Genomic DNA, 20,430 nt, shown 5'->3' with positions numbered 1-20,430 from the left:
ACAACCCTGTCACTGGGGTTGCATATCAGATATCCTAAATATCATCAGTATTGCATCATGATTCATAACAATAGCAAACTTGCAGTTATGGAGTAGCAACAAAATAGTTTTATGGTTGGGGGTGGTCACCACAACATGAGGAGCTGTATTAAAGGGTCGCAGCATTAGGAAGGCTGAGAACCACTGCATTAAACAAGGGGATAAGGAGACCCATGGAAGTTTCCTTCAGGTGTGGCTTTGTCTCCCAACAGTCCCTCCAGTCACAGAGTGGAATAGACAACCTAGTGGCCCACTCAGAAGATCCTGGGCTGTGTCTCTGGGAGGGGACCTCAGCCAGCTGTGGTGGTGGTGGAGCGAGGGCCTGCTTCTGGATTTGGATGGAGCTGACCGAATGCTAATGAGAGGAGGAGGGCTGGAGGGAGGTGAGCAGGGTGAGGACTGCACTCAGCACACGTGTGAGGGAGTTCACAGATGAACTTGAGCCAGGCTTGGGAGAAGCAGGTGTGGCTATGTACAGGGGGTGGAGAATGGGGAGGAAGGGTACTGGGATGAAATAAAGAGTTCTCTCTAGAGGAGCTGGACCCATTCCTTGCCCCATGTGTGAGCAGGTGAGCTGGGTGTTGTACATAAAAACAGAGCAAGCAACACATGGCAGCATGGATGAGCCTGTTTCCAACACATATTTCTTTTATTGTTTATAAGAACCCACACAAGGTACTGGCGATGGAGTCAAAAACAGATGCTGACAACACCTGGATTTCTACATGGAGCCGCTCCTCAGAGAGGACACAGCAAACCTGACCTTTTTCAGCCATACTACCTCGTGTCAATGCCCACTTGCAGAGAATGCCTAAGGTTGACTCTCTCAGACACATGGTGCCATTTCTATGGGACACAGGCCAGGCCAAAGTTCACATTTATTAGCTCAAGGGAAAATCATGACATCTACTTTTCACTGCAGGGGCTAGAAACAGAACTCTGTGGGCAGGTTGTTCTTGGCCTACCTTCTTCCTAGGGTATTGCTAGTTACTCTTCAGCGAACAGATTTGAACACACTAACCTTGCATTTTGAGAATTATTACTCACACATAAATATGATTTTAAAAAGCCATTTATAACATGGATAATGTCCACTGATGGGCAGAAGCCTGTGGGAACTCAAACCCAAGTGTGGGTGCCTTTCCCCAAAAATCAGGCAGGGCTCGAGGCCAAGAATATGATCTTCAGGTTGCCTTGGGACCCTGTGCAGAACAGGTGTCCAGGAGGTGGCTATTGAGGAATACACTTTCTCTGTGGCCTAGAAGTCCATACTGAAGTGACCGCAAGCTGACCAGGTCTTCCAGGGGCCAGGAGTAGGGGTTGTCTCTCAGCCTTATTTTATGAATTCTATCTATCTCAGCTCTAAAGGAAAAACCACAGAATCTCTGGTCACCTGCACCAAGACCCTTATTCCTCCATGGCTCAGAACAGACCCTGTGTCTGTAATGTGTGAACAGGATGCCAAGGTCATGGTGTCTGCTCAGGGCCAAGCACCAGGAAAGGACTTGGCATGTATTAACTGTCTTTCCTACCAACAGCAAAATAGGATACTTGACATTGTAAATTTAAGCAAAAGAAATGATCTAGGCAACTACTGTGAGCACAAGGATTGTGGTACAGTGTATATACAGGTACCAAGGTCCCGCTCCTAGAATGCAGGGAACAGTATGACCTGTTCTTCTAGGGTGGCCACAGATGGGGGAGTTAGCCTTGCAGGGAAAGGATGCCAGCCAGGCATTTTCCACCCCGTAGGGACAGTGACATGGTTGACCTCACTGTGTAGAGGTGTGTGTCTTACAGCCATACACAGACAGATGCCTCTTTGTGGCATGGATTGGGTGTGAACAGTCAAAGCCCAGGATTTGATTAATTTTCCATACATCAAAGGGGAAGAGTGGAAGTGGCCTTCCTTTCTTGGCGCTTGAGTTTTCTTTTGCGATCTCCCTGTCCCTGCTGTTGTGAGATGGCCTGCCTGGCTGCTGTCTCCTTCCACTTTACACCAACAGCCAGTGGCGGAGCTGGAAAGAAAGCATCATTTATTCAGAAGTGAGAAGCAGACCATGGCTTATGGGCCACTGAACCTATAACGAAATCAGGATAGACCCAACAGGTGGCACCACCCGCCCATGGGGAGGGAAGCTTACCACTAATGGATGCCACTCTTTAGGGGCACCAAGGGCCAATGACCTGGTGTCAACTTTTAAGTACTAAATTACTTGATGAAGAAGAGACCTTGGAAACAAGCCGCAGTGGCTAATATCTGCAATCACAGCCCTCAGGAAGCTGGTAGGAGGAGTAATATGAGTTCAAGGTCAGCCTGGGCTACAGTAAGATTCTGTCATGGTAGGGGGAAAGTAGAATAAAGCAAAACAAAGCAGAATCAACATCACAACAAATAACCAAGTCTTTTGGAGCTCAGTTGCTTAGAAGATCAGAGTTCTAGCTGGCGTATTTGTGACTAGAAGCTGGGGTAAGAGAAGCAGAATATCTTTAGATCCATGTTGTCCTCTGCTGACTCCTTGGTGGCCCAGCAGTGTCCTTCTTCCTTGCATACTGAAACTCTCTTGAGGTCCTCCTAGGGAGTGCTGCCCTGAAGCCTGCTTTGCTGGGTTGATCCAGCAAAGCAGAAAGCAACACGTGGGTGGCTTAGGGACTGATCCCAGCGGCCCACTATTCTGCTACTTGCTCAACCCGTTTCTAATCACAAGGCATTTGCTGACACTGACTGATGAGCTCTGCGATGCTAAATGTTTTCAAAACATTGCTTGTAACACTATTGTCTGACATACTGAAGCAGAGGTAGAAGAGAGGCCACAGCCATTGCTGCCACATGAGAATCTCTTTGGTTTCCTCTCAAGTGGCTCTTTGGGGCTTTTTCATTCCTGGTCTGGACATGCCACAGCATAGCCTAGCATGGGTCTAGCCTAATGTAGTCTGCAGGTTAGGCCAGCATGGGCACTGGTCAAGTGTGGCATATGGCCTGGGGAAGAAGCAGAATTCTACTTGAGATGATGGCCAGAATACTCTCCAAGTATTGGACAGCAAGGGCTACAGCCCTGCCCCCTCCGGCCTTGTTGCCAACAGAAGAAGGTGATTAGGTGATACTTTCAAGAGAAAGGAGGCCACAGGCTAACTTATATTTTCAAAAACTGGAAACATAGAGCTCTGAACAAGGATCATTAAAAACTGTAACTCAGAACCCAGAATCTAGAGTTCAGAATCCAGGATCAGGGGTGTTGCATTTGGCACAAAATAACACAGAAATGTGTGGGACACTAGAGTGTGTCCAGAGATATGTGTTCTCCTGGACAAATTGAGGCTCAGAATGTAGTTACTAGAGGAGTGGATGTGATTAGGGAGATAGGAATAAATTATGGGCTGTTGACATAGTGTAATATTACTGGGCAGGCAGAAGTAGATGGACTAGAGCCATGCCCATATTTCAGATCAAAAGAGAATGAGAAGACTGAATTTACTCTACCATCTGAAATGGCCCCAATTAAACACCATGTGTCCATGAGAATTGCAAGACACTGGACATCAGGTGGCCATGGTTAAGTGATACCTCAAGAAGAGTGAATGAGGCAGCCACCCACCCTGGTGCTTTGAGGGCCTCAGAATTTCAGAGCAGGGCAAGAGCCCAGAGAAAGACCTGGAATGTGGAAGACCCATGTGGCTGGAGCTTTCAGGACAGCAGCAGGGAACACCTGGAGAGTTGGGCTGATCTTGAGCGGCATGCATGACACCCAGGGCAGCTTTGTGACAGGATATGGGAAGTGGCATCAAGGGACCTGTGGGGGCTGGAACAGTGCCCACCCCTGTTGGAAATCCTCCTTACTGGAGCCTGTGCTGCTGCGGCAGAGAGACAGCTCTAAGGCAATGCCTCTTGGGACCCACCCAGCAGATCTTAAAAAGCCCACCTCCAGAGCTCCAAGGAGCTCCAAGAGTGTTTAAAGGTATTGAAAAATATCCATCCAGGTGTGTTGACACATTCCTTTAATGCGAAACACTCAGAAGGCTGAAGCATGTATATTTCTATGAGTTAGAGGCCAGTCTGATCTGCATAGCAAGCTCCAGACCAGCCAGAGTTACATAATGAAATTCTGTCTAGAATAAAAACAAAACAAAATATCCAATACATTGGGGGCTAGGAGATGACCCAATTGATAAAGTGCTTGCTTTTGCTAGCATGAGGACCTGAGTCCAAACCCAGGAAATCTGGGTAGAAATGTCAGGCGTGGTGCTTGTGCTTATAATCTCTTCTTTCTTTCTTTCTTTCTTTCTTTCTTTCTTTCTTTCTTTCTTTCTTTCTTTCTTTCTTTCTTTCCTTCCTTCCTTCCTTCCTTTCTTTCTTTCTTTCTTTTCCTTTCTTTTTTTCTTCCCTTCCTTCCTTCCTTCCTTTCTTCCTTTCCTTCCTTCGTTCCTTTCTTCATTCTTTCTTTCTGGTTTTTTTGAGACAGGGTTTCTCTGTGTAGCCTTGGCTGTCCTGGACTTGCTTTGTAGACCAGGCTGGCTTTGAACTCACAGAGATCTGCCTCCCTCAGTGCTGGGATTACAGGTGTGCACCACACACCTGTGCTTATAATTTTAATGTTGGGGAGGGAGAGCCCGATGTATCCTTGGGATTTGCATTAGCAAGCCTAGCCTACTTGGTGAGCTTCAGACTAATCAGAGATCCTGTCTCAAATGAATCAGATGGCATCCTACTTCTGAGAAAACTACTAGTAAGGATGACACTCAGAACACTGGAGGGTATAACTCCAGCTTCATGGGGATGCATACACATGCTTTTTGTGCTGCTCCTCCAGCAGGAGGAGGAGGAGGAGGAGGAGGAGGAGGAGGAGGAGGAGGAGAAGCCCCAGTAAGCAAAGTCAGTCACTTGACACTGACCCCAACTGACAGAAAGGTTCAACTCTCAGATAACTTCACTGTATCTGTTCAAAAAATTAAGAGGAGACAGGGAAGATACAAATACACCCCAAATGAACATCAAAGGAAGAAACTGTGACAGGTAAAAGGGTAAATACTCTCTATACAGGCTCACAGAAAAACATCAATTGATTTAAAAATGAATAGATGGATCAATAAATTGATTCATGGGAACTTGATCCATGGGAGATGCATCATAAAGCATCGGAAGAATACAGAGTAGCAGGGAGAGAGCACACAATCCATGGACCAGAGACCAGAGCCACTGTGCAACTGTGTCCCCGAAGTCCAAATTTAAAGGTCCAAATGTAGATAAGAGTCCCAAAGGACCCAGGCATAAACTCTAGAGCCCAGAGGCAAAACAGGAGAACAATGGAGGGTTTTTGTTTTTTTGAGACAAAGTTTTTTTTTTTTTTTTTTTTTTTTTTTTTTTTGTGGAGACATGGCCATCCTAGAACTTGCTCTGTAGACCAGGCTGGCTTGGAATTCACAGAGATATGTCTGCCTCTGCCTTCCCAGTGCTGGGACTAAAGGTATGCGCCACCGCCCAGTGCAAAGGAGAAATTTTAAAGTGCAGCCATGAAGGGCCCTTAGGACGAGGGGTCTGGGACCTTTCAGAGACACAGGCAACATGAAAGGATCACAGTCACATGAAGGTGAGGAGGGTTATTGTGAGAGGTCGTTAAAGAGATGTCTCAAGGACTTGTTTTTGAAAACCCAGAAAATGATCCTAGAAGGAAAAAAAAATGCACAACAAAAATATAGTGAAGTCATGAACAGCAAGTACACTTGAGCCTGGAGCATGGGTCACACAGAGTAATAACACAGTAAACCCACAGCAGCAGTGTCTAATTGTGGGTTAAAAAGATTGGCACGGGCCGGATGGTAAACAGTAACAGGATTTAAGTCATTGTAATTAATATTCATGAGGTAGGTTGAGATATTAACTTTGAATTTTGAGAGAAATATGTCACCCTCCAAGATAACTATTAAAGGAATTAAAGAATGCAGGTTCCAAGCAAGTGGAAGCAGATGAGTGGAGTAAGAAAAAGCAAAAAGATCAACCAACAAAAAGGCAACAAGGGTAAAGGAAAACAAACACAAAACAAGGCAGACAGAATTAAAGGGTAGTAAGACGAAGCTCCTTTATATGTGAGTGACTCAGTCAGCCATGTCAGATCATCAGGGTGAAACCTGAGGCTTAGGTTAGTGTTGCAAAAGATAACTAAGTCTTAGGGCCACTGAGGAGGAGAGAGGGATGGCTTCATACAAGTCAAAGATACCAGGTGCCACTACATTCACCACCAAAGGGGAGCCTTAGAGCAGAGAGCGACATTACAGGGAAGGAGTGGCCTCCCAACAGCATGCTCACAGCACATGTCCCCTGCCTGTGTGACACAAGAACTCACCTGGCTCCCAAAGGAGGGAGGACAGGAATGAATGAAACCAGGGGCCTGAGGGACCCCACTCCCCAGGAAACTCCCCAGCCTGCCTGCCTCCTCCACAGACATCTGGCCAGGCTGGACTCCAATCACTCAGTTTGGCCTCCCTGCCCTTAGGTACCCTGATGGACATCTGACTAACTCCAAGCTTTCATGAGCTTTCCCCCTGTAACCCTCAGCCCACCTGGCTCTGCCTCCAGAGCTGCTCCAGCCCTCTGTCTCATACTTTTCTTGTCTCCAGGAATGGGGGGGCATAGACTCCAGAGACTCTCATATTTGTCCCCACAGGGCTCTTTCCCTCATGTAGGCATCCCTGCCAATGCCACCCTGGCTGCTCATGTCCATGGACCTCTTCTACTTGCTGGCTGCCCTGTCCACAACCTAGGGCTTCTGGGTGGCCCTGGCCAGCACCAAAGATCTACTGGTGTGGCAAATGCTTTCCTGTACACAGCTTCCTGGTCTTCTGGGGGATGTTAGAGCAGCTATGGGGTGAGGATACTATTCAAGTCTCCCTGAATCCTCTCCCTAAGGGGTGAACAGGGTGTCAGACTCACCGTGAATTGGCGCACCTCTCCTCTGTCCACTAGCTGGCGGTCTTTCTCAGGTGTGATGGCATAGGCCAGTTTCTAAGAGAGAGTGGGATTGTTGGTATAGCATGGGGCCTGGGTTGGCACCCACTATAATAACAAGGACTCCTCTGAAAGGAGTGAGGCTCAGGGCCACAGCCTGAACAGGCCTTAACTCTGAGTGAGGGCAAACCAGCGATGCCCTGAGTACAGCAGTGCAGTCTCTCAGAGGCTGCGTGTGTGTGTCAGGGCCTGTCACGTTCCCCTGTAGAAAGCATTGCCTCTATCTCCTAATCTGTCCTTGAAGTCCAGACGTCATGTGGGCTCCCAGAATAGACTTCAGGTCCCAGGATTGCCTTTGAACCTCATTTAGACACTGTGGAAGCCCCATTCCTTCTAAAAGTTTGGGGCTGTGCCCTGGCCACACACTCTGATGTCTGCTCTAGACCCAGTCCAGCCTGACTTACAGAGGGACCTCTGAGCGCCAGTGAGATGAGGGACCTGATGAAGTATCCAACATCAAGGGCACTGTGGCTCCAAGGTGCAGTCCTTGGCCCCGTGGGTGCAATGTGATTTGCTACTTCAGAAGCCCCTGGGACTCAAGTGTAGGATTGTCTCATCATTCCACTCACAATTCCAGTCCTAGAAGTTCTTATCTCTTCCAGGAACAGTAGCTAGGTGTGTCAAACAGGCAAGCGGGCACAGACTGTCATCACACAGACACAGGGATGCAGAGATGCCATTCATACAGATACTGGCACATGTGGGCACACACCAGACAAGTAGGCACGCATAGTCACAGATGTGATCTGCATCCATACACACCAGCATACATACACACAAATACGTCATATACACATGTGGCCCTTTTTTCTGTTGAATAGGTACATCACTCCATCACAATCTTACCTCTTCCCTCCTGCTGGTCAGCCAGGGATGGGGATACCACCTGAATCATTAGAGTGAGGAGCCCCTTAAAAATACCCACCTCTCTGAAGGACCCTGGCAGGCTGCAGAACTTATAGGTGGCATAAATGGGTACCATGGCCATGGAGGACGTGGCGATGATCCAGCCCAATGCATTGGCCCAGTCTGGGAAGATGTAGGCTCCATAGTGTGGGGGTCTGAAGGTCACAATGCTGACCACGACCACATACTGAAAGAAATGGGTACAGAGATGAGGCAGCTTTTGCCGGTCAGTGTGAAGATAGAGCAGGAAATCAGCAAGCTTTCTACAGAAGCTCTCCTAGCTACACGGGCCAGAAGCGCCAACCACAGCCAGGCTACCCAGGCCTGCCCAAGCAGTACAGTATCCTCCTGGGGCACCAATGCTGTTCACACATACCTGTGCATAAGTGTGCTTCCAGGCGTGCCCGCCAGACTGCTAGTACCTACGCTATACACCAACACATGCTCTATGCATCTGCACCCTATGCTTGCGTGTGTGCAGGGTACCTAAACGTGTGCTTCACACCACACCTGGACTTTGCCCTTGCACATGGCTGGCATGAACAGCACACCTACAGAGTTCTTTTATCTGGGCACACTAGCCCTTCCTAAACATAGGAAGTCCAGCAGATGTGGGTTAGGATGTATTTTGGGGTGCAGATCCTTACCTGTTGTGTATATTTCTCAGGGTCAACAAAGCTTACTGTCCAAAGACATCTTAGAAAACACACTTGGACACACCTACCTCACACTTGTTTTTGGTTTCAACAGATGACACATTTTTTTTTTTAAAGAAAGCACTGTGCCTGTCAAAGCCACACTCCTGCGTGTTACTTGATTTTTACCCGGTCAATTTGTTTGGGTTGTTTGGGAATGTTATCTGCTGCAGAAGTCACATAGGCGCACATGCCTGCCCTGTGCATGGTCTGTCGGGGCCACATGGCAACACAGTGACTTAGAGGAACATGAAATAACATTTTTTTTTCCTGCTAAGGTTTTAACTTCATCTGGGATGGGTTTAAAATTAAGCTTAAAATTGCAAAAATCATGCTTCCAGGAAGTTGGTAGACTGAACTGTGTAGCATAATTTAAAGATTTTTTTCTTTTAATCTAACACTCTGCAAAGCAATGTGGAATGATGCTCAAAAGACTTTGTCAAGCCTCCTGAGATCAAGTTTTACGCTGGGCAGCAAGCTTGTCAACAGGGAGAAGACAGAGACGGGATAGTTGAAAAAACATCAACTGTTTCAGTCAGATCCAAGAGGCTGGTGCTGCCGGGGTTCCCAGGCGGGTCCCCTGCCCACTGACATGCTGCCTCTATTTTAAGTATGACCACTGACTGTGCATGAGTTTCCCCCAGGCTGCAGGGGGCTACCAGTTGAATCTACATCGCTGCTAACTATTGCACAGAGCCAGGCGAACTCTCAGGCATTCTTCTCAGCGATCTCAGGGCATTGGGATGGAGTCAGAGGCAGGAGCACGAAGTTTTAGGGCCCACAGTCCTTACCAGGAGGAAGCAGGGACTGACCAGCTTCCAGCAGAGCCGCCAGTACAGGTTGGGTCGCTGCCCTGTCATCTGCTTGATGTCATCGCTGAACTGCTGCACGCCTAAGCGGGAAGAGGTGGCCATGGGCTGGTCACAACACTGGACACACGTAAGTTCGTTTTGACGCTAAGGGCCAAGCCCCTCAGATCCTGAAACCCTGATCCCACTCAGCCATATAGTGGATGACGCTGATGGGGCTTCAGAGAGGCCTGTGGTCTGTTGGGTGAGTGGAGGGGCCAGCAGTACTTAAGTCCTACCCCCAGTCAGCTCCTTCTTTGGGCCCCACAGCCTCCCTACCTCCTTCAAACAGTAATTCCCAGCTTGTTGAACAGCGTGGCGGAGTGCATCAAACACAAAACTTACTATTCTGAGGGTCATCTCAGTGGCTGCATTGATACCTTCTATCTTCAAAATTTCTTTTCATCTTCCCCAGCTGAGACTTTGTCTGTTCTACTCCAACTCCCACCTTAACACTTAGCATTCCACTCTCTGTTTCTAGGGACTTGGCCCCTTGAGGGATCTTACGTAGGTGGCATGATGGTATATGTCCTTTTGGGACTTGCTTGCTTCAGTTAGCAAGTGCATCTCTGAGGTTCATCCATGTTAGAGCATATGTCAGAATCTACTTGTTTTTAAAGGCTCAATATTCCAGTGTGTGTACTGATTTTTTAATTTAAAGTTATCTCTACGTACTTTGTAACTGCTATTTTCTCCCAGCAGTTTACTTTAGAAACATCTATCTTTCAATGACATTTTCCAGCTTTTCTTATTCAGGAATTGGTAAGGAGATCTTGGTAATTGGTAATGGTGACTTCTTCAACCCACTTCTGGACTGGTCTTTGGCTTACCAGCCTGCAGTGGCATGTCTAGCTTTGGAAAGCTTGGAAGACCTCATGGTCTCATCAGAAAGAGTCTCTGACTAGAGCTCCAATCAAGGTCTTCTGCTTAGAGCTTCATTCATGTTCCAGGGCACCATTAGAACCCCACTGTGGCAAGATGACTGGGGATGGGTTGGGAAGAATGGGCCTCAGCCAAGTTCATGAGGTCCTCAGGATCCTGAAGCTCAGCTCCTACCTCATCCAGCTTCAGACCCCCAGGGACCTTAGATCATTACATGGCAGATGGAATATTCTCGCAGAGGGACCTATGGTTCGACCTTATACATAAGCAACTTGGCTGGTATAGAACATACACGTGAGGCACAGCTGTGGGAAGTGGCCATGGTTTGACATCCCTCTCACAGACCAACTGAATTATCTGATCAAGGTCCCTGTATGGGCTGTCAGCGGCCCAGATAGAGCTGAAGCTCCTCTGTGCTTATTACCAGGGTCCTGGCTAGCTGGATGGGGCATTTGCCTTTTGCCAGTAGTTGTAAAGGGTCCAGCACCCCAATAAGCCTTACTCTCCCACCCAACACAGCGTCTCTGAGTATCTTGGACCACAACATGTCTTCCCAGGCAGCCACTTGACTGTCCTTCTTGATCCAGTATACAGACCCTGGTCACCTACCCTGTGATGCCATGAGAGCCATGACTTAAACTTCTGGAGTCCAAATGCCCCTTTTCAAAGTGGGTTTTCCAGAAGGCAAGCCAGAAGACACTAGCCTGGTTGACACACTGATGCCATAGTGCTGGTCTGACCACCAAGACTTACCATAGAACCAGGCCACCCCAATGGCTTCAATGAGCACACCAAAGAGGATGGATGTGCCAGCTGCAAAGTGGTCCAGCAGCGTGAAGACATAGATGCCACCCTGGAAGAGAAGGGGCTCTCAATGAACTCGGGGACAGCTGCAGCAGCTCCACCATCAAAATACTTTCCCTAAAAGATAACCCATATTGTGTGTTCACTGCGGAGATATTTCTTATTTACCCCTATAAAGTTTGATTTGAGTCATGGATTCACATACAGTTTTTTAGGGACACATCCATTACAATAATTCTCCCCTGCTTTTCTTTTCCAGGCTCCCAAAAACAAGAGCCAGAAACACTCAAATGCCAAGCTTGTTGGTGTCTCCTGCATAGAAGTGGCCAAGACCCCACAGACAGGCCTCTGCCACTTTCCAGCCCCTCTTCACCTTCAGAAAGGCAGGCAGCTTCAGGTGCAAGTGCATCCTGGATGCTGTCTGAGTCCTGAATTATCTCCGGGACTAGGCTCCAGACCCATGGCTGCCCTGACTGTGACTACAGGGAAGGAGGTTTACATGAGGGAGAGGATGAGGCTTCTTAGAAATGATTCAGTGTGTCTGTTCCCATGGCACCAGCTGTGTGCCAGGCACCAGGGCAGACATGACAGGAGCAGGCAATTACATACATTGGTGACGCAGAAGAGAGACAGCAGGAAGGTGGCCAGGACAATGCCAAGAGTGAAGAGCTCCCGATGCCGATGTAGCAGCTGGAATTCATCAACAAGTCCCGTGATCACAGACTCCATGCCCCCCATCTGTGGGACACAGAGAACAGTGGTTGGCACTACTTTCCCAGGGCCTGACTTCTCATCTAATGAGCGTACACTAGGCCTGTGTGTGAGGAAGGGAAGGTACAGCTGACCTGGGATAAGATGAGGAAAGAGCCCTTGCTGAAGCTTCCTTGGCAACACAAGCCTCAGAAAGAGTCCAGGAATGGCAACCACAGTCACCTTGGAGTCACTAGGTCTATGAACGGCTAAGTGGCCAAAAATCTTATGAGAATGATGGAGTGAGTGGATGACCAAAGCAAAATGTCCCTCCTGCAAGCATAGCCCTAGGCTGGGCATTGGGTATGTCCCCAGGTTGCACCACAGTGGAGCTAGCCAGGCAGGACCTGTGGTCTGCAAGCTATGCTCAATAGATGTGCCTTCTTGAATGCATGACAAGAAAGCTGTTGGCTACCAGTGGGGTGGAAGATGAGGATGGGGCTGTGGTGTAACATCTGCATTCTTGGGACGAGGGATTCCTGGGTCAGGCTTCCCAGGAAGCTTAAAATAGCTGTGCTTTGTCAGGGTGGGTAAAGGGCATGAGCCGCCAAAGGTGCCACCAATCAAGTCTGATATTAGGACTCAATAAATAGTCTCGAGCACTTGATGGGTCTGAAGGAGTCTAAGAAAGCTTGTTGGCTCCACCTTCTTTGAGGCTGGGCACCAGGGGGCTGCAAACAGTTTCCAAGGCCCTGCCTGGTCAGCTTCCATCCATCATAAGGGAGTCCAGAGGTCAGGGAAGGCCTTTTTGTGCACCCTGAAAGCAATCACTCTGCCATTCTGAGGCAACTTTTTGGCTTTTGGGACTCTGCTCTGTGTATGTTCACACACTGGATGAGGGAGAAAAAGGGTAAGTTACATTCCGATCACTACCACTTAGGTCTGGAGAGGCGCTCCGGTATTCATGTGTTTGAACCTGCTGTGCAGCTTCCGTGATAAGCACATGGTATTTGAGGGACTGTCTGGGGTCACGCTTAGCCCCATAGGGGCAGTGTCCTCCAGGAACAGGCTGACAATGAGGCATGGTTGTGGAGCCTTGGGGTAGGCATTACTCACAGCACTGTCGATACCCAGAGTGAGCAGCATGAGGAAGAAGACAGCAGCCCAGGCCGAAGACAGCGGGAGTGTGGCAATTGCCTCAGGGTAGATGATGAAGATCAACCCAGGTCCTATAGGCAGAAACCCTCATCACTGCTACAAGCTTGCCTCCTGCTTCCCTGCTTGTCACAGTTTGCTTTTTGTTGCTGCCCCACAACCCTGTAAGGCCACTCAGCCGAGCCAATGCCAGCAGCGCGCAGATTACTTGGAACTCCCTCCCCCACTGCTTTTCTCCTGTTTCTCTAGAGGGTCCTCCTTCCTGAGAATTGAGCAGACACTGGCTGAGGTGCCCCGGAGCACTTGGTAGATGGCCGCCTGAGAGCTCCTGCTCAGCCAGCTTGCACCCTTGTTCTCCGCGTCACGTATGTCCACAGGGATCAGAGAAAGGCAGGTACTTCTGCTGCAGACAGACCCTGATTTCTTTCAGTTAGTTTTTTTCTGCACAGATCATACATGCACCCCCTACATGTACACACAAACTCGAACACACATGCATGCAGCACACACAAGCCCATGTATATAGTCATACCAACATGCAAAGACATACCACACAGGCAAGGACACGTATGTGCACAAATGTGTACACAATGCACACGTTCTCAAGCTGATTTTTATTTACACGAAGCGCTACATCTAGGGTGCTCCTGACTTCTGCCCTCTCAGCATACGAGAAAACAAGACTCCCCCCTCCCCTCTGAAGTTCTTGGCATCCAGTGGCTGCTCTGGCTTTGCAATGCAGCATGCAATGTCACCTTCAAGTGAATCTTTCCTAGATAAGCGGGACTTTTGTCACCCACTGGCCCTGCAGCAGGGGATCCTGGATATTTAGTTGAGAGTTCACCCACTGGGGTCCTGAGGGGTTTGGAAGGGTAGAGCATACCACCAGTCCCAAGAGGACGCACAGAGAGAAAGCAAGAAATGGTGCAGCCATAAGCCGCCAAGAACCACGGTCCTGTCTGACAAAGGGTCTGAGGCTGGAGGGTTCCCAGTGTTAATCTGTTACCTTGTATCTTCGTCAAGAACAAGGGTACATCAGGCCACAGTGACACTTCCAGGGTCAAAAAAGTGTCTACCCCACGGCTTGCTGGGAGCACTCCATCCTCACTGCCAGCCGTGACGCCAGTATGGACAGCGGCAGCACACCATAGGGGCCACACCAACACAATGCAACCTAATTTCAGATGATTCCTAAGCAAAAAACACTCACCTGTGTAACTCAGAGTCGGCCATTTTTGAGACTCAGCTTAGCGACAGGGCCCCTGATTACAGGCTAGACCCTACAATTCTACAAATAGACTTGGAACTGGTTGTTTCTGGTCCCTTCTCTCCCCCTTCAGCAGGGCTCACTTATCAGTCTTCACAGAGTTAAAGACCAGGGCTGGTATACCTCCTGGAAGTCTGCAGGGCAGGTCTAGGCTCCATGCAGTTGACACACTGTCCAAGTGGATAGGGCAGTTTTCAACACAGGGCAGTACTCAAGATTAAATGCTACAAACCCTGAACCTGGGAAATGATCCTAGATTGACATCAAGCCCTTTGTTTTTATATCTTAGTTTTTCGGCTGGAGTTCTGAAAACTGGTTGTAAATGACTTTTGTTTTGCTTGCCAGGAAAGGGACAGAATCTGTCAACTTTACTTTCAGGGGTCAGGTTTTGCCAACTAGAGCTGATTATCAAGATAAATTGGAAGGGGTCTTCTGAGTGTGAAGGTGAGAAAACTCTTGGCTGTGTTTCTCTGCCTTATCTTTCCTCTCCCACCTCGACTGTGCTTTCCTGGAGGAAAGAGCAAGGATGAAGAAGTCCCAGGCACCACCATACCTTCTTCCAGGTCCAGAACCTCCCTCTTGACCCCAACCTGCTTCCTGCTTGTGATGTGAGGGCCCTGATAGTCTGCTCTCCAAGAACCAAGGGAATAACTGAAGTGGACCTTGGCTTGGTGCTCAGGGCACGGGTGATAGAGATACTCAGAAGTGATTAGCCAATGGTGATGGCAGCCAGGGCAAGGCATCCCTAAGGGAAGAAGATGAATAGGAGAGAGCCCCAGAGATGCCAGATTGGGGACACAAGATGGGCAAACCCCAACCTAGTAGGTCAATCTGTATAGAGAAATGGTGTTCTTGTCACCAGTTATGGACCACAGGATAAGCCTGAAGGCAGGGGAGAGGTCCCAGCAGACATATCTCACACCACCGGGTTCTGAGCTGACCCAGCTTTGGGGCTGCTGAGTCTCCTCTGAAGCCAGACAGACTTCTTCAATGCCCTGAGGCCCTTCTCTTCTGCCTGTCTGTCCTCGTGGTCTTCTACCTGCACATCACAGCGTTACTTCCTGCTTGTGTTGGAGGTTCTGTATGTGACTGTGAGTATATATGCACATTCTGCCTTGTTTCACATTGGCCCAGAAGTCATCAGTTAGTCTAGACTGTCTGGCCAGCAATCCCCAGGGATCTGCTGGTCTCTGCTCTCTCAGCACTAGGATTATAAATATGTGCCATTGAAAGCAGCTTTATAATGGGGTTCTGGAGATTGAACCCAGGCCCTTATGCTTTCATGACAAGCATTTTATCAACTGAGCTCTCTTCCCAGTCCCCCACGTCAAAATTTAATTGAAGATGGATTGACAATGGGGTGATAAGGGCCTTAAAGAAGTATCGGGTGATGGGAGTACCAACCTCTCAAAAGAGATCATTTATAGAGATTGAGTTAGGGCTCTCAGAGGTGGGTGGGTCTCTTAGGATTGGATTGATATTTCATTTTGGATATAGAGCCTTCCGAATTCTATATTCTGAATATGAAGCATGTATTGAAGACCTAGTGGTTTATTGAGAGGTGGTTGGATCTTGGGGAAACCGGCATCATCAGTGAATAAGTTCCTACTGGATGGGCTCGTGTGGGGACGTAGGCGGGAGAAATAGCTCATATGGGATGTTCCCAAACCTGTCTCCCCTTGGCTTCTTAGCCATCAGGAACTCAATAGCATGTCTCACTACACTGACCCCTTCATGATGCTCTGTCTTGTCACATGCCCAAGGCGACGACCAAGGGATGCTGGGCGCAGATCTCTGAAACTGAGCTCAAACAAGTCTTTCCTCTTTTTATCACACTGACCAAAGGATGAGTAGTATAATTAATCACAAAGAGAGCGGGCACTTCCCAAGCGAGGCCACGCTATGTGCTTAGCTCCCTTGCACTGGGCTGATAGCATTTTCTCCTTTCTATCTGGAGGCCTCACCAAAACCACACTCATGGTTGTACTCTTAGACTTCAGTGAACTAAAGTAACCTTTCTTTGTAAAGTCATTTAGCTTCAGGTATTTTATTATAGCAACTGAAAATGGACTAAAACATCCAACCATGCTGAGTCCTTCCTCCCCACCTTTCCCACTCTTAGTCACAAACTCCAGGCATGGAGAGATACTCAACAGTGTCCAAAAACCAGCCAAATGAGAAGTAATATACCAAAGACTCAAGGGCTTTTCAGATTAGACCCAAATATCACATGAGCCTGCCATGACCTCTGGACACTTACTAGAGAACACTAATAGCAACATCAGAAACAACAAGTTTTGTTTTGACAAGCCATGTTCAACCTAGTATCTTCCCATCTTGACACTATGTGACCGGAGCAGCTCAGTCTTTCCTTGCCCTGAGATTTACACACTCCACCATGGCATGAACTCCCAGGGGACTCAAATGACAACGCCTGACAATGTCCACCCGGACCTCCATACAGTATCTACAGGGAACAGGCTGGGGGACCGAGGTGTTGGCTGAATTGCTTGGTTTCAATGTGAGCCCAGCATAGAAGGTCTGGAGGAAGCAGACTGGGGCTTGTAAGTGACACGAACATAGGCTGGCCATGGTTGCTCCCATTTGAGGCAGCAGTTTTATACCCAGCACCCTTTGGGCCCAGGCTGTGCCCCTCTAGCTTTCTCCAGAGGGCAGAGTGGGATGTGGTGGGGTAAGAGCTCACCATCTGTGGCCACATCCCTGATGGGCACATTATGCTTCTGTGCCATGTACCCCAGGAAGGAGAAGACGACGAAGCCAGAGGAGAAGCTTGTCAGGGAGTTAATAGAGGTGGTGATGATTGCGTCTCTGTAGGAACAAGACAGATGGTCCTGACACCAGTTAAGCTGTGGCTCTGGGAATGCCAGCCATTATTACCCATTTTCAGCATCTGGGCAGGGGGTAGGCAGGCTCAGAGGAAAGCCTCTGAGAGGAGCCTCATACTCCTGGGGTCTGTCAGGGCTCAGGGTGGAGGAAAAGATGACCACTTTGTATCCCACTTGCTGGACCATCATGGCACTGGGACCTGGGCATGCACAAGTTTGGGGACTGGTGAAACAAAGTTTTCATGGGCATATGTGTGCGTTAGAGTGCACTGTCTGGTGGATCAACTCTAAGCACTAATAATAAGGGACGGTGGTGAGTCTGGGTACCACTGGGAGGGTCAGTGTCTCCCAATGTGACCAATGTGCAGCAGAGGACCCATCGTTTTGCTGAGGAGTGCCTACGCATGGACACACATGAGCGTCAGGAAGGGCTTGTCCCAAGACTATATATCGTTCACACCCACCCTCACTTTATTTCCCTCCATGCAAATTCCCTCTGTGCCTGGGAACCATTTTTCTGTTTATTCTGTGCTTTTAGCGCTTTTTGTCCTTAGGATGAGAAAGCAGGCTTAAGTCCACTAAGCTCAGGAGGATAGATCTCGGCATTAGCTGCTCCTATTTTTCGGAGGGTTGGGATTCCAGCATGTGGTTGCAGGTGGCTCAGACCGAGGTTCTCAGGGCCAGGGGCGTCCTCCCAGGCCCAGGGTCCCTCAGTTTAGGCTATGAAGGTTACATCCAAATGCCCTGGGTGAAGGTCTTAGGTAACACTGGACCCTGAGCAAGGGAGAGAAAATTCATAGGGGCTGCCTGGGGGAGAGAGAATGGAGAAGAGACAGGGGGAGGCGGTCAAGGAGAGGTAAAAGTGGATATGCAGAGAAAGGGCCGGCCTGCTATCCTGTCCTGGGGACCTGGCTCTTCTCAGAAGGTGGCACATATCACCACATGTCTCAATATCTTCTTCAACTCGAGAAGCAAGAATTTGCTGGGAACTGCTGTGGGGAGCCAAGCATGGTGATTCCCACCTGTAATCTCAGCATATGCAAGGCTACTGCAGGAGGAGGGGCCATAATTCAAGGCCAGCCTGGGCTACAGAGTAAATTTCTGAACAACTTAGGATAGAGCATAAGGCCTTATCTCTGAAAAACAAAAACAAAAACAAACAAACAAAAAACAAAACTAAGGAAAAGAAATTGTGTGGTTCCAAAGTTTTGTGATTTTTTTTCTCTAGGAATGTTTTGTTTTCAAGAGGCAGACCCCAGCACCAGCCACACTGACTAAGTTTTGCAGACCTTCTTCCAGAAATAGTAGCTCAGGGCTTACCTATAGCAGTTGTTGGTGAACTTATTGTAACTGGAGAAGGCAATCAGTACCCCAAACCCAACGCCAAGGGAGAAGCACACCTGGGTGGCAGCATCGATCCACACCTGTCACAGCCAGAGGTGGGAGAGGGTGAGACAGATGATCAGAGAGAATTGTGGGATGCAAGTTTCACCTGAGGGGTGAATGGGAGCTGTCACCAGGCAATCGTCCAAATGACCCATATGCACTACATATGTCTGCCTCCAGCCAAGGCAGCAAAAGTTCTCAGCTTGGTGGTGGTAGGTACCTGCTGTCTCAGGAAACAGGCCCTCCAGCATCCCTGGCATGAAAGGACATGGCAAAAAAGAGGCTGTGTTTTTATGTATCACTTGTGGTTTCAGGAGGCACATGGACAGAGCCCCAGGCCACCTAAGGCCAGAAATAGATGTCCAGCAGATAGCAGGCTCATTTCTCTGAATGTGAAAAGAAAGACTCAAGAGCTGATAGTTGCACCAAAATGGTAACGTCAGCTATAACCTCTTTGAGTTAGGGCCAGGCTAAGATCACCTAGGGAGTCAGAACTGAATTGCTCCTGGGCAGTCTTGGTGGGAAGGTTAGGGAGGAGCTGCTGAAGTCTTCTCCCAGGGATCTGAGCCAGGCCTACAACCTGAACTGGGCAGTACTGGGAATTGTTTCTAAGTGTCCATAGCTCAGGATAGCCCAGGGTAACCCAGGCACTTAGACACTGAGACAAGAATATCAGAAGCTATCACTGGAATTTGCAGTGGACAAGCTGAGGATGTATGCAGTGGCCGTCCTGAGCTCATGGAGCAAGGGACCTGTTGCTGCTGAGGAGAGTGGATCCCTGGACTGTGGGAACCCAGACTATACGGGATCTGGTGTTGCTGTCCTTTGAGTAGCAATGCCAGAGTGTTGGGGAATGTGTTTTTTGAGGACAGGCATCCAGCCAGATGGTCAAAGTTGCAGAGACAACTAAGGCCCCAGCATAATGGAGGGACCAAGTCCAGAGTGGTTGAGCAAGTGGGGCAGTCAGTAGAGTGGTTGTGCCCTGCTGTCCTGTGTGGCCCCGTATCACAGCCAGCTCACTCATCGGGATGGGTCAGGGGGAACGTTATCACCAAGGACTTCTCGGTTCCCACTTACCCCCAGTGTTCACCCAGAGCTTTGTGTGTGCCATTCACCAGGCTCACACCATGCATTCTGCTTAGGCCACTGTCACACCCCACTCATACCTCCCTGCGCACTTCTCAGACACTTGGCTGACCTCACCTGGACCACTTTCCCTCAAGGTGCTAGAAAGAGCTTCTTTTTTTTTCTTTCCTGGTTGGTTCTTTGTGTTTATATATTTATCTAGGTATCTATTTCTATCGCTCAGTCATATATTAACAATAAAATCTATCAATATCTAGCACTATCTAGCATCTATCTATCATCCATCCGTTCAATCTTACTGCCATCTTAATTTCTCACAACCTCTCATGTAGCACCTTCTCACATGCAGTGTCTCTCTGTTTTATTTTGTGGGCTGCTTGTCTGATTGCTGAGACTTTAGGGGCCTTCACTTTTTTTTCTCTTGAATTCTCAAGCATGTCTTTCCTGACCCCAGCTTCTCCAGGCTCCCACAGGGGTGATGTCCATAGTCCTGGTTCTGGTTCCACAGATCCCTTGCTGTCCCCTACCTCTTCCTTCACTCTGTGGGACTGTGTGCATGCTCCCAGGCACTTTCACAGAGAGTTTGCTGACACTGTTACTCCCCACTGAACCTTCCTTATCCTGATCACATCAGCTCCTTCTTGCCTGCTTCTACCTCAGGTTTGAATCAGGCAGCAGACTCCAAAAGGACCTCGTAACTCAGCTCCAGTATGGATCTGCAGCCTTCCTGCTCTCTACACTGGAGACCTACATACCTTCTGCTCAGCTCACGCTCCAGCCCCAGAAAGATGAGCATACCTCCTGTCCTAGCCCCAATCCCAACAGA

At 48.7% G+C, this 20,430-nt stretch overlaps 1 protein-coding gene across 1 annotated transcript in view; it reads right to left on the bottom strand.

Annotated features, from left to right (window-relative positions):
- Nucleotides 1-671: 671 nt before the first annotated feature.
- Nucleotides 672-20,430, bottom strand: part of Slc6a3 (solute carrier family 6 member 3) — a 41,973-nt gene continuing 22,214 nt past the window's right edge. Inside the window, exons 7-15 of the mRNA XM_055597922.1 lie at nt 18,453-18,556; nt 16,991-17,115; nt 12,981-13,093; nt 11,784-11,912; nt 11,124-11,223; nt 9,432-9,532; nt 7,965-8,132; nt 6,965-7,036; nt 672-2,057 (exon numbers count right to left, since the gene is read on the bottom strand). Coding sequence (XP_055453897.1) covers nt 2,034-2,057; nt 6,965-7,036; nt 7,965-8,132; nt 9,432-9,532; nt 11,124-11,223; nt 11,784-11,912; nt 12,981-13,093; nt 16,991-17,115; nt 18,453-18,556 — 936 coding nt within the window. The 3' untranslated portion in view covers nt 672-2,033. The remainder of the gene's footprint in view (nt 2,058-6,964; nt 7,037-7,964; nt 8,133-9,431; nt 9,533-11,123; nt 11,224-11,783; nt 11,913-12,980; nt 13,094-16,990; nt 17,116-18,452; nt 18,557-20,430) is intronic.

The sequence above is a fragment of the Psammomys obesus genome, unplaced genomic scaffold (genome assembly GCF_907164565.1).
Source record: "Psammomys obesus unplaced genomic scaffold, mPsaObe1.curated_primary_1811, whole genome shotgun sequence".
In the NCBI taxonomy this organism is placed as follows: domain Eukaryota; kingdom Metazoa; phylum Chordata; class Mammalia; order Rodentia; family Muridae; genus Psammomys; species Psammomys obesus.
Note: the sequence above shows the minus strand (reverse complement) of the source record. Positions and strands in the feature narration are given on the sequence as shown.